Raw genomic sequence first — 16795 nt, forward strand, 5'->3', positions numbered from 1 at the left:
CATCATATACAGTACTTAGCTACTTCTGAAGAAATTATGATGGGACCCTGAAAAAAAATTACTATGTACAATAATGGATTTCTATACAGTTTACATCAAATGAAAACTTTGGTTGTAAGATTCAGATAATTATTTATTAAAAGCGAGACATTTTAAATGAGAATAAGAAAGAAAAGTATTTTTTGTGCCCCCTTTCCCTGTTAATGCCCTACCTGTCCCCCCTGGCAAGACTTTACTAGACCCGCCCCTGCACAGTTACCAGCTGTCAGCTACTTAGAAAAGGATCCTGGTGTGATTTGTCTCTCAGAAACAGTTCATAACTTCCCTTCAACTCATTCATGTCACCTAAAGGTAAACCTGTTTCTCCATCACCTGTTCAGCTCTGATCATTCAGTAAGGACATCTCCTGGTTTCATCTTCATGTTTCCCTCTCACCAGATAACCAAACTATATCATGACCAGCAGGTTTACAGCTGTGGCTCCAGCAAACATCAGCTGATACTAGAAAGTAATATTAAATAAATTCTAACAGCAGCTGATCAAGCTTAAGTGCTGCTGTTGTTTAGCGCGACCTCCGCTAGTTTCCTCTTTCTGGCACAAAGTGGGCGACAAAAAAGCAAGAGAGACGGGACTTCCGTCAGAAAAGCCGATCAGCTGATCACTGATCAGTTTCATGATTGAAGTAGCAACAGGAGAGGGAGGTGGAGAGAATGAGAGAAGAAGAGGCAGCTGTGTAGCGTAAAGACCCAGAATAGCTCCAGCATTGTCTTTTTTTTATTCTAGCTGAAGTATCGGACAAATCGCGTTCCTTTTCACCTCAATACGAAACGCGTAATATTTTCTCTGAATACGAGACGATTCCGTTCTCTAATAACTAACTTTATGAATAAAATAAAACACCCGCCCAGAAACTCCGTCATTCTAGCTAGTACGCAGTACGAGTTATTGTAACTGACTGTAAAAAGTCAGCACAACAAAAATAAACTATATCTAAACTTGGTTTATATCTGATCCAGATAGACTGCAATTCATAACTTCTCACCTGGAGTTCAGTCCCTCTTATACTCGGCCGGTGGCCGCCTCGGGACTCTCCTCCTCCTGCCTCCCTTTCCCTCATCCACCTGCTGGCCTCCACCACTTGCTCATGTTACTGAATCTGTGGAAGCTCTGCCATAGCCACCACCAAGCAATTGAGTTATTTTTACACATCTGCCAGCATCTGGCCAATCCACCACCTTTCATTGTTTATACCGTTATGTAAACAAACCCAAAAAACCCATCGGCCCATAAAAACAAAAAATCACCATTGGCCCGGGCAAATGCCCAGTATGCACGATGGCCAGTCCAGCTATGCTGGTAACCTATAGTTACCTGCTAAATCACTAACTGCTAGCACTATCACAGCATGTATGTTAGCATCAGCATTTTAAGGTTTGCACTGATTCAAAATCACCACACTTACTGCTGGTATACAGCCATAATGTTTCTGAAATATATTCAGTGCAACAGTTCTAACTCTGGAGACGGAAATGATGTTAGCTCGTTGGTTGGCTCTTTTTTTCATAATATGCTACTAGGTTAGTGGTGGTATTGCGATGATCTGGGGTCACTTTGCTGCTTCGAAACCTGGAAAACTTTCTGATAGAACTGATGGAACAATGAATTCTACTCTCCACAGAAAATCCTGGAAGAGAATGTTGGCTATCAGTTTATGCCCTGAAGCTAAAACACACTTGGGTTATGCAACAGGACCATGATCTGAAACACACCAGCAAGTCTACCTCTGAAGGGCTAAAAACAGGAAAAAAATGAAGGCTATATCACAGCAATGTGAAAGACTCAGTGCTACTAATGGCAAATGGTTGATTTCATTTCTTGTGTGTGGCATACCAGTTATTCAGTTATTGAGTTTAGGGGGCAATTAGTCTTTCATACAGCGGGTTTGGGCAGCTTTTTCCCCTTTAATAAATAAAATCACAATTTGATAACTGCATTTTGTATGTGCTTGGGTTATCTTTGTGTTATATTAAAATTTGTTTGATGATCTGAATCATTCAACGGTGACAGATATGCAACAAACTAATAAATCAGGAAGGGGGCAAACATTTTTCTAGGTGTACCCTTTGCCATTCTTCTATTGGTAGCCTACATTGTTAAATAATCAAAGATGTTTGGTTTTGGACACATCAATTGATATGTACTCAAATGCTGAAACGAGAAAACCTATACGTCATAATATTCTGGATAGCTGATGAAACTGATATCCCACCTTAACACATCTTGACTTGGCCTGACAGGATATACTAAGAAATTGTAAGAAAAATTAGATTATATCTCTCTAACAGACAACTTCTGAAAAGTTGCTGACCAGTGCAAACATTTGGGTCACAGTAAAAAACGCCTGGCTTCTCTAAAAGCTGATTAATGGGCATGTTTTAACAAGCCTATGAGGTAATTTAAAAATACCTAGCAGCTCTTCTAATGAGTCCTTAAAGACTCCTCTAGCCTGATAGAAGATTTTTAATCTGTTTCAAATCATTGTTCATTTTCATGGAGAAAATCACCTCTTCATAGAGCCAACATCATTTCATGGCATACCTTCAGAGCATCAGTAAGGTTTTTCAAATGATCTAATTTAATTTCTTCAAATTAATGCAAGATCATTAAATTTTAGAAAACCTGTGGGGTAGCTCCGTGACCTGTCTGTATTTGTAAACAGACTACAGGTTTCTGGCACAGCTCCACCTGTTTCTAAGGTGTGTGCAGAAGTGCAGAAATCTGAAGAGGTTAAAGCTCTAAAGAAAACTTGTTGAATGTAGGAGAATTTTATTGACTCATGGCTTTCTTCAGAGTCATCTAATCTGACCATATAGAGTCACCAGTATAGTTTCACAGCCTCCCTAGTATGGACGTAGAAACTTGATCTTGTTTTACTTTTAATCAATCACTTTAAGCCTTATAAATCACTGCAGTGTGATGACTTGGCATTTTGCAATGTCATCCTGTTTCCTATTATCTGTTCAGTTCTGTGTCAACCACATTTCTAGTAATTTCCTTGTGTCTTTGTCAAAAACAAAAGGATGATCCCATCATTTAATGTCCTGTCGCCTAATGTTAAGAAAAAAACTGTTCAATTAAGCCACTTTTTGATTAAAGCGAGAAAGACATCTGACTGTGTGCTGAATTTATAGGGGATGGTGTTAATGGAGGGCTTAAGTTATACTTTGAACCAGAGACCAGATTTACAGGGCCATGGTGACAGCTGCCTGGTCCCCTGGGGTTATGGGGGATATGATGTCTATATATCAAAGTTTAAAGAGTGCAGTTTTGGCTGTTGTGTTAGACTTGATCTATTATTTACTTTGTTATGCAGTTGATCTGTGACCTCAATGATAATGATAATATTTTTCTTTTGTAGCATTGTCTGAGTCCTTGCTATTTAGGTCAGCAAAGTTAGCATTTAAAAAAAATCTTTATTAAGTTTTAGTCAAACAGTATAAATATAAAGACTTGCGTAAACTGCACTGTTCAAATGTCACAATGCCCACAATCAGTGCCAGATGTGTTGAAAGCGCATTTCTGGAGCAGAAGATTGTGATATGATTAAGAGCAGTAAACTATTGTTCTTCGAATCTGCGTGAATGCTACAGAGGGGGAGATCTGCAGAGCGTGAGCCAAGGAGTCAGAAGAGTGAGCGGTTGGATTGTTTCTCCTCAATTTGGCCCTATTTCAATGCAGAGAAAGTGGATATTTTCAGATCTGTTGTGCTTGGAGACCAGCTTTTGTTTTGACAACCAGACAGAGTGGTATTCATGAGATCCGTCCAAGCTTTCACCTGAACTGTGCTTTTCTTCTCTTCCTAAATTAGATGCACATACGTGTCGGTGCACGTGAATGTCTTTCTTGGCAGCATGAGTCTGGTTCTGCTGAGTGTGTCCAAATAGCGAGTTGTCAGTGACTTTTTGGGGTGCGGTTGAGGATGATGAAGAAGACAAACAATGGCAGTGACATCAAAACAAATGATTGTCTCCAGCTACTGTTCCTGTCTGTTTTTGATTTCAGCATTCTGAAAACTTTTCTTGTCATCTGAATTCCTAGCTTTGAAATCTGAAGGGGATGATTATTACATCAATGGAGCGTGGACCATTGACTGGCCCAGGAAGTTTGAGATTGCAGGGACAGCCTTCCACTACAAGAGGCCCTCTGATGAACCAGAGTCTTTAGAAGCGTTGGGTGCTACCACTGAAAATCTGGTTGTCATGGTAATATAACATTTCATTTGTTCCAAATCTAGTTCTTACATCATCTATATGACCATCATTTTATTTTGAAAGTCTGTTACAATACATGCTTCGACAAAAACACTTTTTGAACACCAAACATTACAATGACTTGTTTTTTCACCATGAGCCTCATAGAACATCAAAAAAATCTCCTACACCCTTCCAGAGAATATCAGCAAGTCCACATAAAAACAGGGAAGTCATCAGTGATAATGGTCATGCGCCTGATTAAGGCAGAGATGACATAAATGACATGAAATGGAGGAACTGAGGTGGAGGTGTGGCTTGTAGAGGCAACAACAACAACTATATGTTTGCTGAACCAACTTAAATAGGACATTTCAGATCAGATTGGCCAGGAGGATGTGCAGAAGGTGGCGAGCTATTGTTCTGGGATTCCTGTCTGAGCTTCACCCTGTGGCTGACTTAAACTAATACGATGCCTGATCTGTTGATACTTGGTTATTTAAAAAAGAAAATGCAGATGAATAGAAACGTGACTTGAGTTTAATGCTTACACTGCTCATCATCTGTTGTTGTCTATATGAATTGATGTTTGCTAGCACATGATACCAGTGAGTAACACTTATAGCTGGTTCCACAAATTATTTTATTTATTTTTTTGGCTGATGCCCCTTCAGGTCCTCCTTCAAGAGCAGAACCTTGGAATACACTACAAGTTCAACGTCCCCATCCAGCGCACAGGGAGTGGTGATAATGAGGTGGGCTTCTCCTGGCACCACCTGCCCTGGTCTGAATGCTCAGCTACCTGTGCCGGAGGCAAGTCCACCCTGTAATCTTTGATGACAGACTTTTTGTCTGTGCTGGTACCATTGCAACTCCCCTGTGCTTTTTATGTTCTCTGCTTGGCCTCTGTCAAATGTAAAACTAGTATCAAAGAGCTCCGGGGTGCTCCGTTTAACCTATTAAATGCTTATTTACTTGTGTTTTTCTTTAGCTTAAGTACATTTTATTATATTAAATTAGACCATAGCTCATCTCTTTTAATGCTCACAGCATGGTGGAAAATAGTTAAAGTTTTGCATCTGTAATGGTTCCAAATGCATCTTTTAATTTATTATATTTTGTAAAATGCTATTAAGCATACATTGGCACAAAGCATGTAAAGTAATATAAGAGACATAAAAGATTAATGTCTGACATTCTACTGAGCTATGATGGTCAGTTGCCTTTTTAGCACTCCAAGCATTTTGGTGTTAAATACCATAACATGCTGTGGGTGTTTACATTCTCTTTAAATATTTCTAACCATTTTCAAATGTTTAAAACTTTATATCTTGTGTGTTATTCTGTAAATCTTCCCCAACCAATATTTCCACAAATGCTGAAGAACGCTGTGCAGAAACCCAGTATCATAATTTGAGAATGGTTTGCCAGAATCATTACCCTGGAGATTCAGCCCTCTAATAAATTCAGTATGTATATTTTAAATAATATAGCCAAAGTAATGAATATAGCGCAAATTATGTGAATGAGCTGCTCTGCATAGCTTCTGGTTTACCAGTGATGGGGTAGAGATGCAGCTGCTCTTCCCAGTCGCCTGTCCTATAAACATTCAGAATCAGAAACCACAGTGAAATGTTGACTATGGCCTTAAGAATGACTAAACCAAACCTTTTAGTCCAAAAGCCATGGGTTTCATATAACAATAAATAGTGTTTCTTCCCAGTTGTCAAGCGTGGCCTGGAAGGGTTTGTAATATTTTGTAAAAGCATGACTGAATAAGCATGTGGGTTCTTCTGAGGAAGGATTTCCAAGTCCAGACCAGAAAACTATTCCTTAGATGGGGAAGTACCCATGGCTTTCCAGCATCATAAACATGCCTTTGCATTGTTGATCCAAATGATCTAATTTGTGTCTACTGTGTGTGTCTGACCGTGCAGAGCTTTAAATCATTAAAATGTTATTTAATCATACACCTATTCAATAGTGCTAGCTCAGCTAATCATAAAGTATTGTTCAATATATCACCACAGTGAAAAAAATCAGTGAAAACCACCTTTTGACAGCCTTTCAAGTGAAACTTTTCTACTATTCCTCTAAACTGTATTTCACTTCAAGCACAGATGTGTGGATTTTCTGTAACACACACACACACACACACACAAACACACACACACACACACACACACACACACACACACACGCATCCATATCTCATTACATCTGCCAGACAAGTCTGCTGTGGGATATGTCCCAGGAGGGTCCAAACAGACCCCTTCCTGGTTGGTACGCATGCACGCGCACACACAAAACACATGCAGCATGCGCGCACACACAGTGGGAGGTGTGACACTGATACGGTAGCCCTCACTCTTTCTGGCAGAAGCCAAGGTAAAGAGCTCTCTGCTCTGTAAAAGTGATTTGCCAACATATCCTGCAAAGAATCACGAATTTACATGTCTGGATTTACTACAGAATGAAAATGATCCCATCTCTGCTCTTAACACGGTGCACGACACCACGGCTGGCAGGCTTCTGTGTCTGCGAAGGCGTTTTAATGTGCCAGATCAGCTGAGCTCCATGCTGCACTATTGATCAGTGTTTTCTCCTGCAGGTTCTCAGAAGCAGGAGTTAGCCTGTAAAAGGCTGGACGACAACTCAGTGGTACAGAACAACTACTGTGACCCAGACAGCAAACCTCCAGAAAACCAGAGAGACTGCAATACTGAGCCGTGTCCTCCAGAGTACGTAATACTCACTCATGATTCTTCTCTTTATGAAATGATTACTTTTGTAAAATCTGTCAAATGACTGAAATGAGAGAAAAATGATGAACAGAGTGAGTGTTACAAGGCCCAAGTAGAAGGTAACATCTCTAAATTGCTTATTTTGTCTCAGAATCACAGTACAGTGATAAAAAATTCAGAGAAAAGTTGTTACACTTAATAAAATTCCTTCTGTTTTTATCTGCTTATCAGGGTTTGGGTCATGAGGCCAGCAGCGGCGGCTCTAGCATTACTATAGAAACGTCCTTCTCTCCCGCTACCCCCTGCAGCATATTTAGGTTGTTAGTAGTCTGAAACAAGAGGTGTCTGACACAGATGCCCTTACTCCCTCACCTGGCTCCTTTAAATGCTTTTGAAGAATTCTGTTTCTCCTGCTTGTGTCTTATTCTGTCAGAAGGTAAATTGTAAATCTACAGCTTAGACCTTAGGCTTAGCTCCTATCATCATAACAGATAGTTGCACAGCTGCACTGATCCAGCCATCAGTCTTCCACTAAGTTGTTCCTCACAGAATTTCCTGAAAGAAACTTGAAACCAAAGGGGAAAAAAAATGTAAATATTTTGATTTACAGTGTTGTTTCAGCATTAGGTGCTCTACTCCAACTAGGCTGCTTGGTATATTTGATGCAGTATGTTTTTTATATAGTGAAAGAAACCATAAAAACTAGTAATTGTAATATTTCACATATAAGGAAGTGAGAGTTTAGAAAAGTAATTATTGATCTTGAACTGGGTGGAACAGCTATGCGATGCAACTTGTAAACAAAGACATGTAAAGCAAGATGTGAATACCAGGCTAAAGTCCAAAGTGTGAATTTTTTACTCTTATATTTCCTAAACTACTAAATTGGCATGCAAAAACAAATTAATTAATCTGTTTGCTTATTTTCTAAAAATCTTTAATGAAAGATGTCAAATTACATATGTTCTTTGAATTACTATGCTTTAATAACAATGCAGAGAGATAAATACTCATTCATAAAATAACAATTGTAATTATAATGGTATAACTGAAATTAGTTACATAATTTGTTAATTAAGAATGCAAGGGATGTTGACCGTGGAGCTGAGGAAAACAGGAAGATGACAATGATGATGTATGTATGTAGTGTGAGAGGATATGCAGTTTCCTGGTTGGACAGAAGATGATGTTGTGAGGACAGTGAAAAAGTGAGATGGGGGCAGATGATCAATGGTGGGCCGTAGCCAAAAGAAGATGAAATATTGGAAGACTGCAAACACTGTAAATATTGGGAAGTTGAGTTCTTCATTATGTCATTGCTTGGCTATTTTTGTGCTCAGTTTGGTCTCTGTCCTTGGCTTTTCCCACGCTAGATCGCATATTAGCGTTCAAGTTAACTCATCTCCGGTGCTTATTCTAATTCTTCATTCTGTGTTTAGTGCTGACTTGAAGGAAATTCTGCCCAGTATACAAATGTTATTGATTGTTAAGTTGCGTACTGCTAATTTATGTTGGTCATGATGTGAAACAAATGCAAATGGAGTGCATAAAATGTGTATAGATGCTAATCGCTGTATTTGCTTACCTTTAGCTCTGTTTTCGGTCTCATCCCACTAAATGCTTCGTGTGATCAACTAGTTGGTAACTGGAGCACTACAGGGTATGAACCCAACACATTTTGCTGAAACATATAGGGGCATCGTGGTGGCACGGCGGTTGGCACTGTTGCCTCACAGAAGGAAGACTGAATGGGTCTCCGTGGGTTCTCTCTGGGTACTCCAGCTTGTTCAGAGACATGCACTTAGCAGGGTTAGGTTAATTGGTGATATGAATATGAGTTTGAATGGTTGTCAGTCTCTCTGTGTTAGGCTTCAACAGACTGGCCACCTGTGCAGGGCGTACCCCGGCTTTCGCCCTATGGCAGCTGCAATACGTTCCATCCTGGATGGATGGATGCTATAATGCTTTTTTGACAAGGTAGTTCTCTGTAGGTTCATCATTTTGGTATGATCAGGATCTTTTGCATTACGTACTAACATTTAATGCATTGTTAATATAAAAACAATAATGAAAACACAGAGTATAGCAACCTAAGTTAATGTTTTCAAAAGAAAAAGCCTCCATAAAAATGAGACTGACTCATGATATTAATTCGCCTTCAATGAGCCCTAGTTGTAAAATGTGTTTGGAAGAAAATAATAAAATAAAATGGCCGTGATTTATAACTTCATATGTTAACTATTTTCAATATCTGCTTCATGCCAGAAATAAGAGCTCTGAAAATGACCACCTGTGTTTGATTGTTTTGGCATCCTTACCAAACCTCGAGGGGTAACACACACGTATACAGGTGGAATATGAACTTGTGTTTGGTGGCCAAATGTCTGTAAATCCCTTCGCTGTAGCTGGAAGAATGGCCAGACTCACTTCAATAATGTCTGGAAAAAGAGGGATTAAATGCACCAGGTTAATTAGTTTCAGACTAGCTGACAATTATTTGTATATGAGAGGGAGCGCCAGTGTCTTTCAGCTGGGTGTCAGCCAAAAAAACTGATAGTATTGTAAATCTACTGTATCAGCGGTAATTTGTTTTCATATGTTCAGACTGCAGTCTTGGGTAATTTATTTTCACATCTGTATTCAGTGGTCGCAGACTTGTGGTATCGCATTTATTTTGATTAGTACTAGAAGGCCGTGGCAGTTCGTGTGTGTGTGTGTGTGTGTGTGTGTGTGTGTGTAGTTAGAGCGCTCATGCGGCATTTGTGTTTGTTAGGAAGGCAAACACTCCTTTTGCAGCGTCAGGAAAGGCCGACTAAAGGAGACCATGTAAACACAATTGTTTTAGAATAGCCCAGGGTTTTATGGGCGCCGGTAATGAAAGCTAACACAGATGTTTGAACATGTCGTTAATTCTGTATACATTCCTTTAGATGATGTAATATCTCACAGGCTGGATGTGTTTGGAGGACTGTTGTCTGTGCAGTTTTATGATATTAATTCTAAAGTCTGGAGGGGGTTGAATATGACTGGGTCTAATTTTCTCAGGTTCTAAAGCTAATCATCCTGACATGGCATAGCACTAAAATGCACTCCCCAGCATTAGTTACCTGTCAGCCAGGCAGCAAGTTTAAACTTCTTTAAAAAGTGTGTAATTTCTTGTGGTATATAATTTTCTTTTATGTTGATGAGAATGGATATTACAGCAAATATTACAAAAGACAGCTTTCAAAATATTAAAACGGTTATTTAATAGTCTTATAAAAAAAACCCTATAATACTTTATGCTCTTTCTTTTTGTCCAGTGATACCACTGTCTTGTCTGTACATTAATTTAAAAAAGCCAGGCTAGGCCACTCAGTTGCCATATTTACCTTTTTTTACTATATATATATTAATACTCTTGATACTGCAAAGTATTAATGTTTGATGCCTTGGAGTAGTTTGCTTCTTTCCCTCTTTGGCAATGTGACTATAGTAAAGTTATTTAATGTGTGTTTATAGTGAGTATAACCTCATAAAATCACTTTACAACAAAACTGTTAGCATTGGTTGCTCCATCCTCCAGATGGTTTATTGGAGACTGGTCAGAGTGTCCGAAGACGTGCGATGGAGGGATAAGGACGAGGACAGTCCTCTGTATCAGGAAGATTGGTCCCGCTGAGGAGGAGACACTGGAGGACACTCACTGTTTGACTCATCGGCCTATCGAGAGAGAGTCCTGCAACAACCAGTCCTGTCCTCCAAAGTGGGTCACTCTGGATTGGTCCGAGGTAAGGCCAGTAATAATAAGTGTTTTTCTGTAACTCATTGCACTGTCAAGATATGTGTTTAACACCTTTCCTTCCCTCTGTAGTGCACACCTAAATGTGGTCCTGGCTTTAAGCACCGCATTGCCTTGTGTAAGAGCAGCGACCTCACCAAGACCTTTCCGCCTGCCCGCTGCTCGATCCATAACAAACCTCAAGTCCGAATGCGCTGCACTTTAGGGCGCTGTCCTCCTCCCCGCTGGATCCCTGGTGAATGGGGACAGGTAGGACCTTGTCTCTCTCTAACTTCTTCCACAACAGTATGGTGGTTAATCCTACTGGCATGTTTAAAAGACAAAGTTTCCATAGATAAAACTCCATGTGTAGGTGAATGATTTGTATCATTTACACCTGGATGAAATACTGGGGATTCCAATCAGGCCTGTGACGCATGTGAGTGCATAGAGGCTGTGTTTGTGATTCCAAGAGTTAAAACAGGCCTGGAGTATGTGATCGGCAGCAGTAATATCTTCTTGGCTGTTTGAAGTTTATCTGCACCCCAGACGAGGCCTCTCTGTCACTTCCAGGAACAGGGTTTTGAGGAAGACAGAGGAATAGAAGTTTTGGGCTCACCCTGATATGACTTAGTATGCTCTGAAAAAGCTGCTCAACACTTTACAACACAGCTGACTCATATTGCTGAGAGGACGCCAAAAAGTCGTGCGTCAGAGATAGTTGTATCTACAAAAAGTATGGCTTGTTATTTTGTAGGATTTGTTAGTAACTCAGTGTAGAAGTGGAATTTTAAACAGTGTGCTCTGATGTTTAGAAGGCAATTGTGCAAGGATTGTGCGCTCTGATGAAGGTGATGTCATGGTTTCAGCTGTGCTGATCAGGTCAGAAGTCAAAGGTTGAGAGTGTGGCAGTTTAAGTCATAGCTTTCTGGGTTCTTTTCATATCTGCCACATGCCCGTTAACACACACAAATATCGATAACACACCTTTACAATTTAGTCTGAGCCATAAACAAAGCAGACCAAAATGTTAACCTCAACATAGTTCATCAAAGGACAGGCTTCTTGCCATGCTGAGCCAAAGTTAATACCTCATAGACCAACAGCTGGAGTCTGCCCTTACACAGCGCTTTCTGACACACTGTCGAAGTGTGTGTGTGTGTGTGTGTGTGTGTGTGTGTGTGTGTGTGTGTGTACTCTCTCCCCCACCTATTCTGTTTTTCTGGCTGTAATTACAAGCTTAGCCTCCACTACTCTCGTCCCTCTCTGGCCAGCTGACCCTCAAAGTGCCAGAAAGGGGGGATTGTTGCCAGCTACCAAGATCCCAGTCTCCCAGGCCAAAAGGTCTCCAGTTCAAATCCTACTAAAGTTACACCACTGACGTACGCCATCTGTCATAGCTTGCAGCGGGCCCTAATAAAGACTCTCTAATTGGGAAGGGATGACATGCAGGCTCACTGATCTAAGGCAGCCAGAGAGAATCTGTGAAGGTGACAGAAAGAGGTGGGGGGTGACTGGGTTTATTTCACACACTCGTATATGAGCACACACACATAGTTATGGCTCACAGGTGTGTTTTTTCTCAGCCTTTCCAGCATCAGCTCAGATGAACAATTCCATTATAGAGTCGAAAGTGTGCTGGCACCTACACCTTTTGTTTTTTATTAGTTTTACTAGTTTGTTTCTGTCTGGTTTTTTTCCTTCTACAAAGGAGATTAGCGGCTGCCCACAAGGCCAATCTCACTTTTTATAACAACTAGCATATAAAGAGGCAGGAGCGCATTTTGTGTTTACCAAAGCAAACGTTTTATGCACCAACAAAGCAAATTTACAGTTATATTATGAGTACAGCCTTAAAGTGCAGAATTTCTGCTGTAGTTTGAGCAGTGGGACATTAATATCACATTAATCTTTGTTGAATTGCAGCCATTTTTAATTTGGACAATTTACCGTATTCATAAATAAAAAACTCATACTTCTTGGAGAATCTTTCAGGCTTCCTGCCTGAACCTAATAGAAATCACTAAAAAATGGGATTCGTCCTTTGCGACTACTTTGCCAGTCCTTTACTGCAGCTTCTCTTTTTTCTTGGGTCATTTGATCTTAAGTTTGCCAAAAAAAAAAAAAAATCATTCAATGAGAACTAGTCTCCCAGCACCATTAGACAAGTCATGCATGTCAGTGCGTAACATTGATGCAATATGTTTTGGAACATCAGTTGTTCAATGGCTTTTATTTGCTCTCATTAAGTGTTTTCATCGTGGATCATGGAGGACTTGGATACTTATATGCTTGCCTCTTAAGAGCGTTCTTCACTTGGCTGGATTTTTTTTTTCTTTTTTTTCTTTTTTTTTACTGGAAAGGATGCTGCAATCATCATCATCATCATACAGTGCTGTGAATAAGTATTTGCCCTCTTCCTGATTTCTTTGTTTATCGCATATTTGTCACACTTGAATGTTTTAAATCGTCAAACAAATTTTATATTAGTCAAAGATAACCCAAATAAACACAAAATAATTTCTAAATTGTGATTTTATTTATTAAGGGAAAATCTATGCAAATCTACCTGGCTCTGCGTGAAAAAGTAATTGGATCCCCCCCCTTTTTTCTTTTTTTTTTTTGGAAAGTTGGGCTCAGTTTCACCAGCCGAACCTGTGCCTGATCACTGCCAGACCTGTTGAATGAAGAAATCACTTAAATCGAACCTAGGCTCAAAGGTCTTAGAAAACAACATATCATGCCACGATCTCAAGAAACAGCTGAAAACAGAGACATTGAAATGCATTTGTTTGGAAAGGGTTCCAAAGCTGTTTGTTAGGCTTTTAGGCTTTAGGACTCCAGTGAACCACAGTGAGAGGCATTATCCACAAATGGAGAAAACTTGGAACAGTGCTAAATCTTCCCAGCAGTGGTCAGCCTACCAAAATTAAAACATCAGTGACACAAAAGAACCCAAAATAAAACAAAAAAACTTCAAGATGCCTCATGATTCATGTCTTCATGATTTAACAATAATAATAATAATTTTTAGCAATAAAACTCCAAACAATTTCAGTATTGCAGCAGAAACAGATGTGTTCCTGTTAGTCAAATGTTTTTGATTGCCCTTTAGATACAAGGCAGATTTTAAGATTTATTTCAGTATAACAACAAGAAAAAATTAGGAAAAAAAGTAAATTGACCAACTGGCTGATATCCATTACAGCTGTCCTATTGCCCAAACCTATATCAAGCCACTCTAGGTGCCAGTATACCCTCTGTATTGATCGCTTTTTGCACCGCCTCATTCGCTCATTCGGAGGAAGCCGTTGCAGCATTCTCCTGAACAGTAGGTTTCCCCACTCAGATGATACTGCTAGGAAGAGAAGAAATCCAAACCTGAAGCAAAGACTTTGTGTGTGTGTTTATTTCGGGGTTTTTTTGGTTTTTTTGGGGTTTTTTTGCTGGCATATAATTCACGGGAATATAATAAAATGGGGTAAAAACTGACACAATCTTACACTGGTGTCTGCAACCTGTGCTAGGTTACAAAAATCGAGAGGTGCACAAGTGACTGAAGCGTTACAAATATGATGTGACATCAAGCTCAGCACACGTGGCAAGCATAAAAACAACAAACTTTGCTATCTTTCTCACATTTTTGTTTGGGAATGTCTTTCTTTATTTTGTTTTTTTGCAAATAAGATTTTTGATACAAATTATTATAAGCAAATAAATAAATGTAATAATAGTTAAATGTGGGGGAAAAAAGCTTGAAGAGAGCTTCACGTTTCTTTTTGTGATCATGAGCAGAATTACTAACCAGTCTAAACCCTTAATATACTTGTGCACAAAATATCCCTTGACAAGCAGTTTTCAAAAAAGATGTTGCAAAAGCCTTCAGAGGGTGAAGAAGAAATGAGCAGAGGGAAAGAAAAGGAAAACAAGACTCACAACAAGTATAAAGTTAAGAGAATGCCAAAAGGTAACCTTTTCAACCTCATTTGACCTGTTTGCTCAAATTTAGGAAAATGAATTCAGATTGAGGAAGGTGACTCTGGTTGGCTCTGTGTGCTCCCTCCCTTTGTGCCCCGGTGATTGTTTGATTGGATCAGGTCGTACAGTGTATGTGTGCATGTGCCGGGATTACTATGTGTGTGGAGGTCCATGAGGGAGAGCAGACTCCCTGCCTAGCATTCAGGGTCACAGAGAAAAGATGGTCCTCATTTAACTTGTTAAATTTACTGGCTAAATATGGTGTTGCGCTGACAGTGACTTTTGGTCTGGTGCTCTTTGTTTCAGTGTTCAGCACAGTGTGGTCTGGGCCAGCAGATGAGGACGGTACAGTGTCTGTCCTACACAGGACAGCCATCGAATGACTGCGTAGAGTCCCTCCGACCAGCCACCATGCAGCAGTGTGAGAGCAAGTGCGATGCCACCCCGATCTCCAGTGGTGATGGTGAGATGATGAAACATGCCATCGTGTCACAAGCAAGTTCAGTTAAGAACTTGCTCGTGCGAAAAGTTTACTTCTCGCAGTTTTCGTCACGGTCGAGAAGACAATTTCTGATCTGCACTTTCTTTATAAGCAAAGGTTGATTGCTTTATGCTCATAGATATTGTGCTGTAGGTGCTCAGCTTTTACACAAAGCCCCACTTGAAAAGGTTATAAACTATCTCTATCTTCATCTTCACTGTTCTACTATGACCTAAACACAGTTGGATGACACGCTCTTCTACACTTTGCCAGCAACATTAATCTTTCCAGTGAGGTTGGCCCCTAGTCAAAGCGAAGCAGCTCAACCCTCCATATACACTTACACATGATGGATGGCTATTCAGATATGTAGAGAAGGGGCCTTCGATTAGCCTGAATGGAAAACGTGAGCAGCGTTTACAGGCTGGCTAATGGGATTAGCTGTAGGCTAATTGTTCCTTTACGGACAGCAGTGAGGCAATGTCTCGTTTCATTTGGCTCTGAGAAGGCAGGGGCCAAAGCCTAATAAGGGAAGACACTCTGATCATGATAAGGCATTTAGAGCACTGCCTGTCTGGCATCCAGCAAGCAGTCTGTGTGTGTATGTGTGTGTCTGTGAGTGTGCATAGTAGGGATGGCAGCCAGCCCAGTTAGTGAACGAGGCCAGGATCTGTCTTAGTCTCTGCATCCAAGTATAGTTGCAGTTTTATTCTATTCAGACCTGAGGGAGATCCACAAGCTCTCATGTAGCAGTTTAGTCCAGTTTGTATATCTCATAGGTTATCATTACATCGCTGTTTAATGACTTGCCTTCATTCTGAAAGTATTTAATAAAAACGCAACCTCTTCTGACCATCTATTTTAACCTATTTATCAAGTTTGCCTTTGCTACAAAACAAAAGCTAGATGTATATGTGTTATTTCTATTAAATATAATGTTGCAAAGAAAAATGACTGTATATTATTAGTGTTGATGAGATATCATTTGAATTTTGATGTAGCACACATTTGGAGTCAGCATGTCAGCTATCACTGGATTTTCAATTCGGAAATACTTCAAATGATTGATAATATTGTTCCATGAGAACAAGATGTATATAAAAGATGCACAGTGCTGTGAAAAAGTATTTGCTTCTTTCCTGATTTCCTAGGTTTTTTTTATTATATATTTGTTACACTTAAATGTTTTAGATCAGCAAACACATTTTAATATTAGTCAAAGATTACTTGTGAAAATGCAGTTTTGAAATAATGGTTTCCTCTATTAGGAGAAAATAGCCTACCTGGCCCTATATGAAAAAGTAATGGCTCCCTCTTGTTAAGTCATGAATTAACTGTGATTAACCACATTTTTTGGAAAGCTGAGTTCAATTTCACTAGCCACAGCCAGGCCTGATTACTGCCAGTCCTGCTGAATCAAGAAATCACTTAAAGAGAACCTGTCTGACAAAGTGAAGCAGATCTCTAAAAAAATCTCTAGAAATAACACATCATTTCATGATCTAAGGAAACAGCTGAGAAACTAACATGCCATTGACATTTATCAGTTTGGACAGGGTTACAAAGCCATTTCTTAGGCTTT

General features: G+C 39.7%; 1 protein-coding gene across 1 annotated transcript in view; it reads left to right on the top strand.

Annotated features, from left to right (window-relative positions):
• Positions 1-16795, top strand: part of adamts6 (ADAM metallopeptidase with thrombospondin type 1 motif, 6) — a 74604-nt gene that overhangs the window by 56348 nt on the left and 1461 nt on the right. The window contains exons 17-22 of the mRNA XM_013909050.1: positions 4099-4262; positions 4925-5063; positions 6862-6991; positions 10560-10764; positions 10848-11024; positions 15039-15195. Coding sequence (XP_013764504.1) covers positions 4099-4262; positions 4925-5063; positions 6862-6991; positions 10560-10764; positions 10848-11024; positions 15039-15195 — 972 coding nt within the window. The remainder of the gene's footprint in view (positions 1-4098; positions 4263-4924; positions 5064-6861; positions 6992-10559; positions 10765-10847; positions 11025-15038; positions 15196-16795) is intronic.

Source organism: Pundamilia nyererei, unplaced genomic scaffold, assembly GCF_000239375.1.
Source record: "Pundamilia nyererei isolate P.nyererei 1_Seehausen unplaced genomic scaffold, PunNye1.0 scaffold00002, whole genome shotgun sequence".
In the NCBI taxonomy this organism is placed as follows: domain Eukaryota; kingdom Metazoa; phylum Chordata; class Actinopteri; order Cichliformes; family Cichlidae; genus Pundamilia; species Pundamilia nyererei.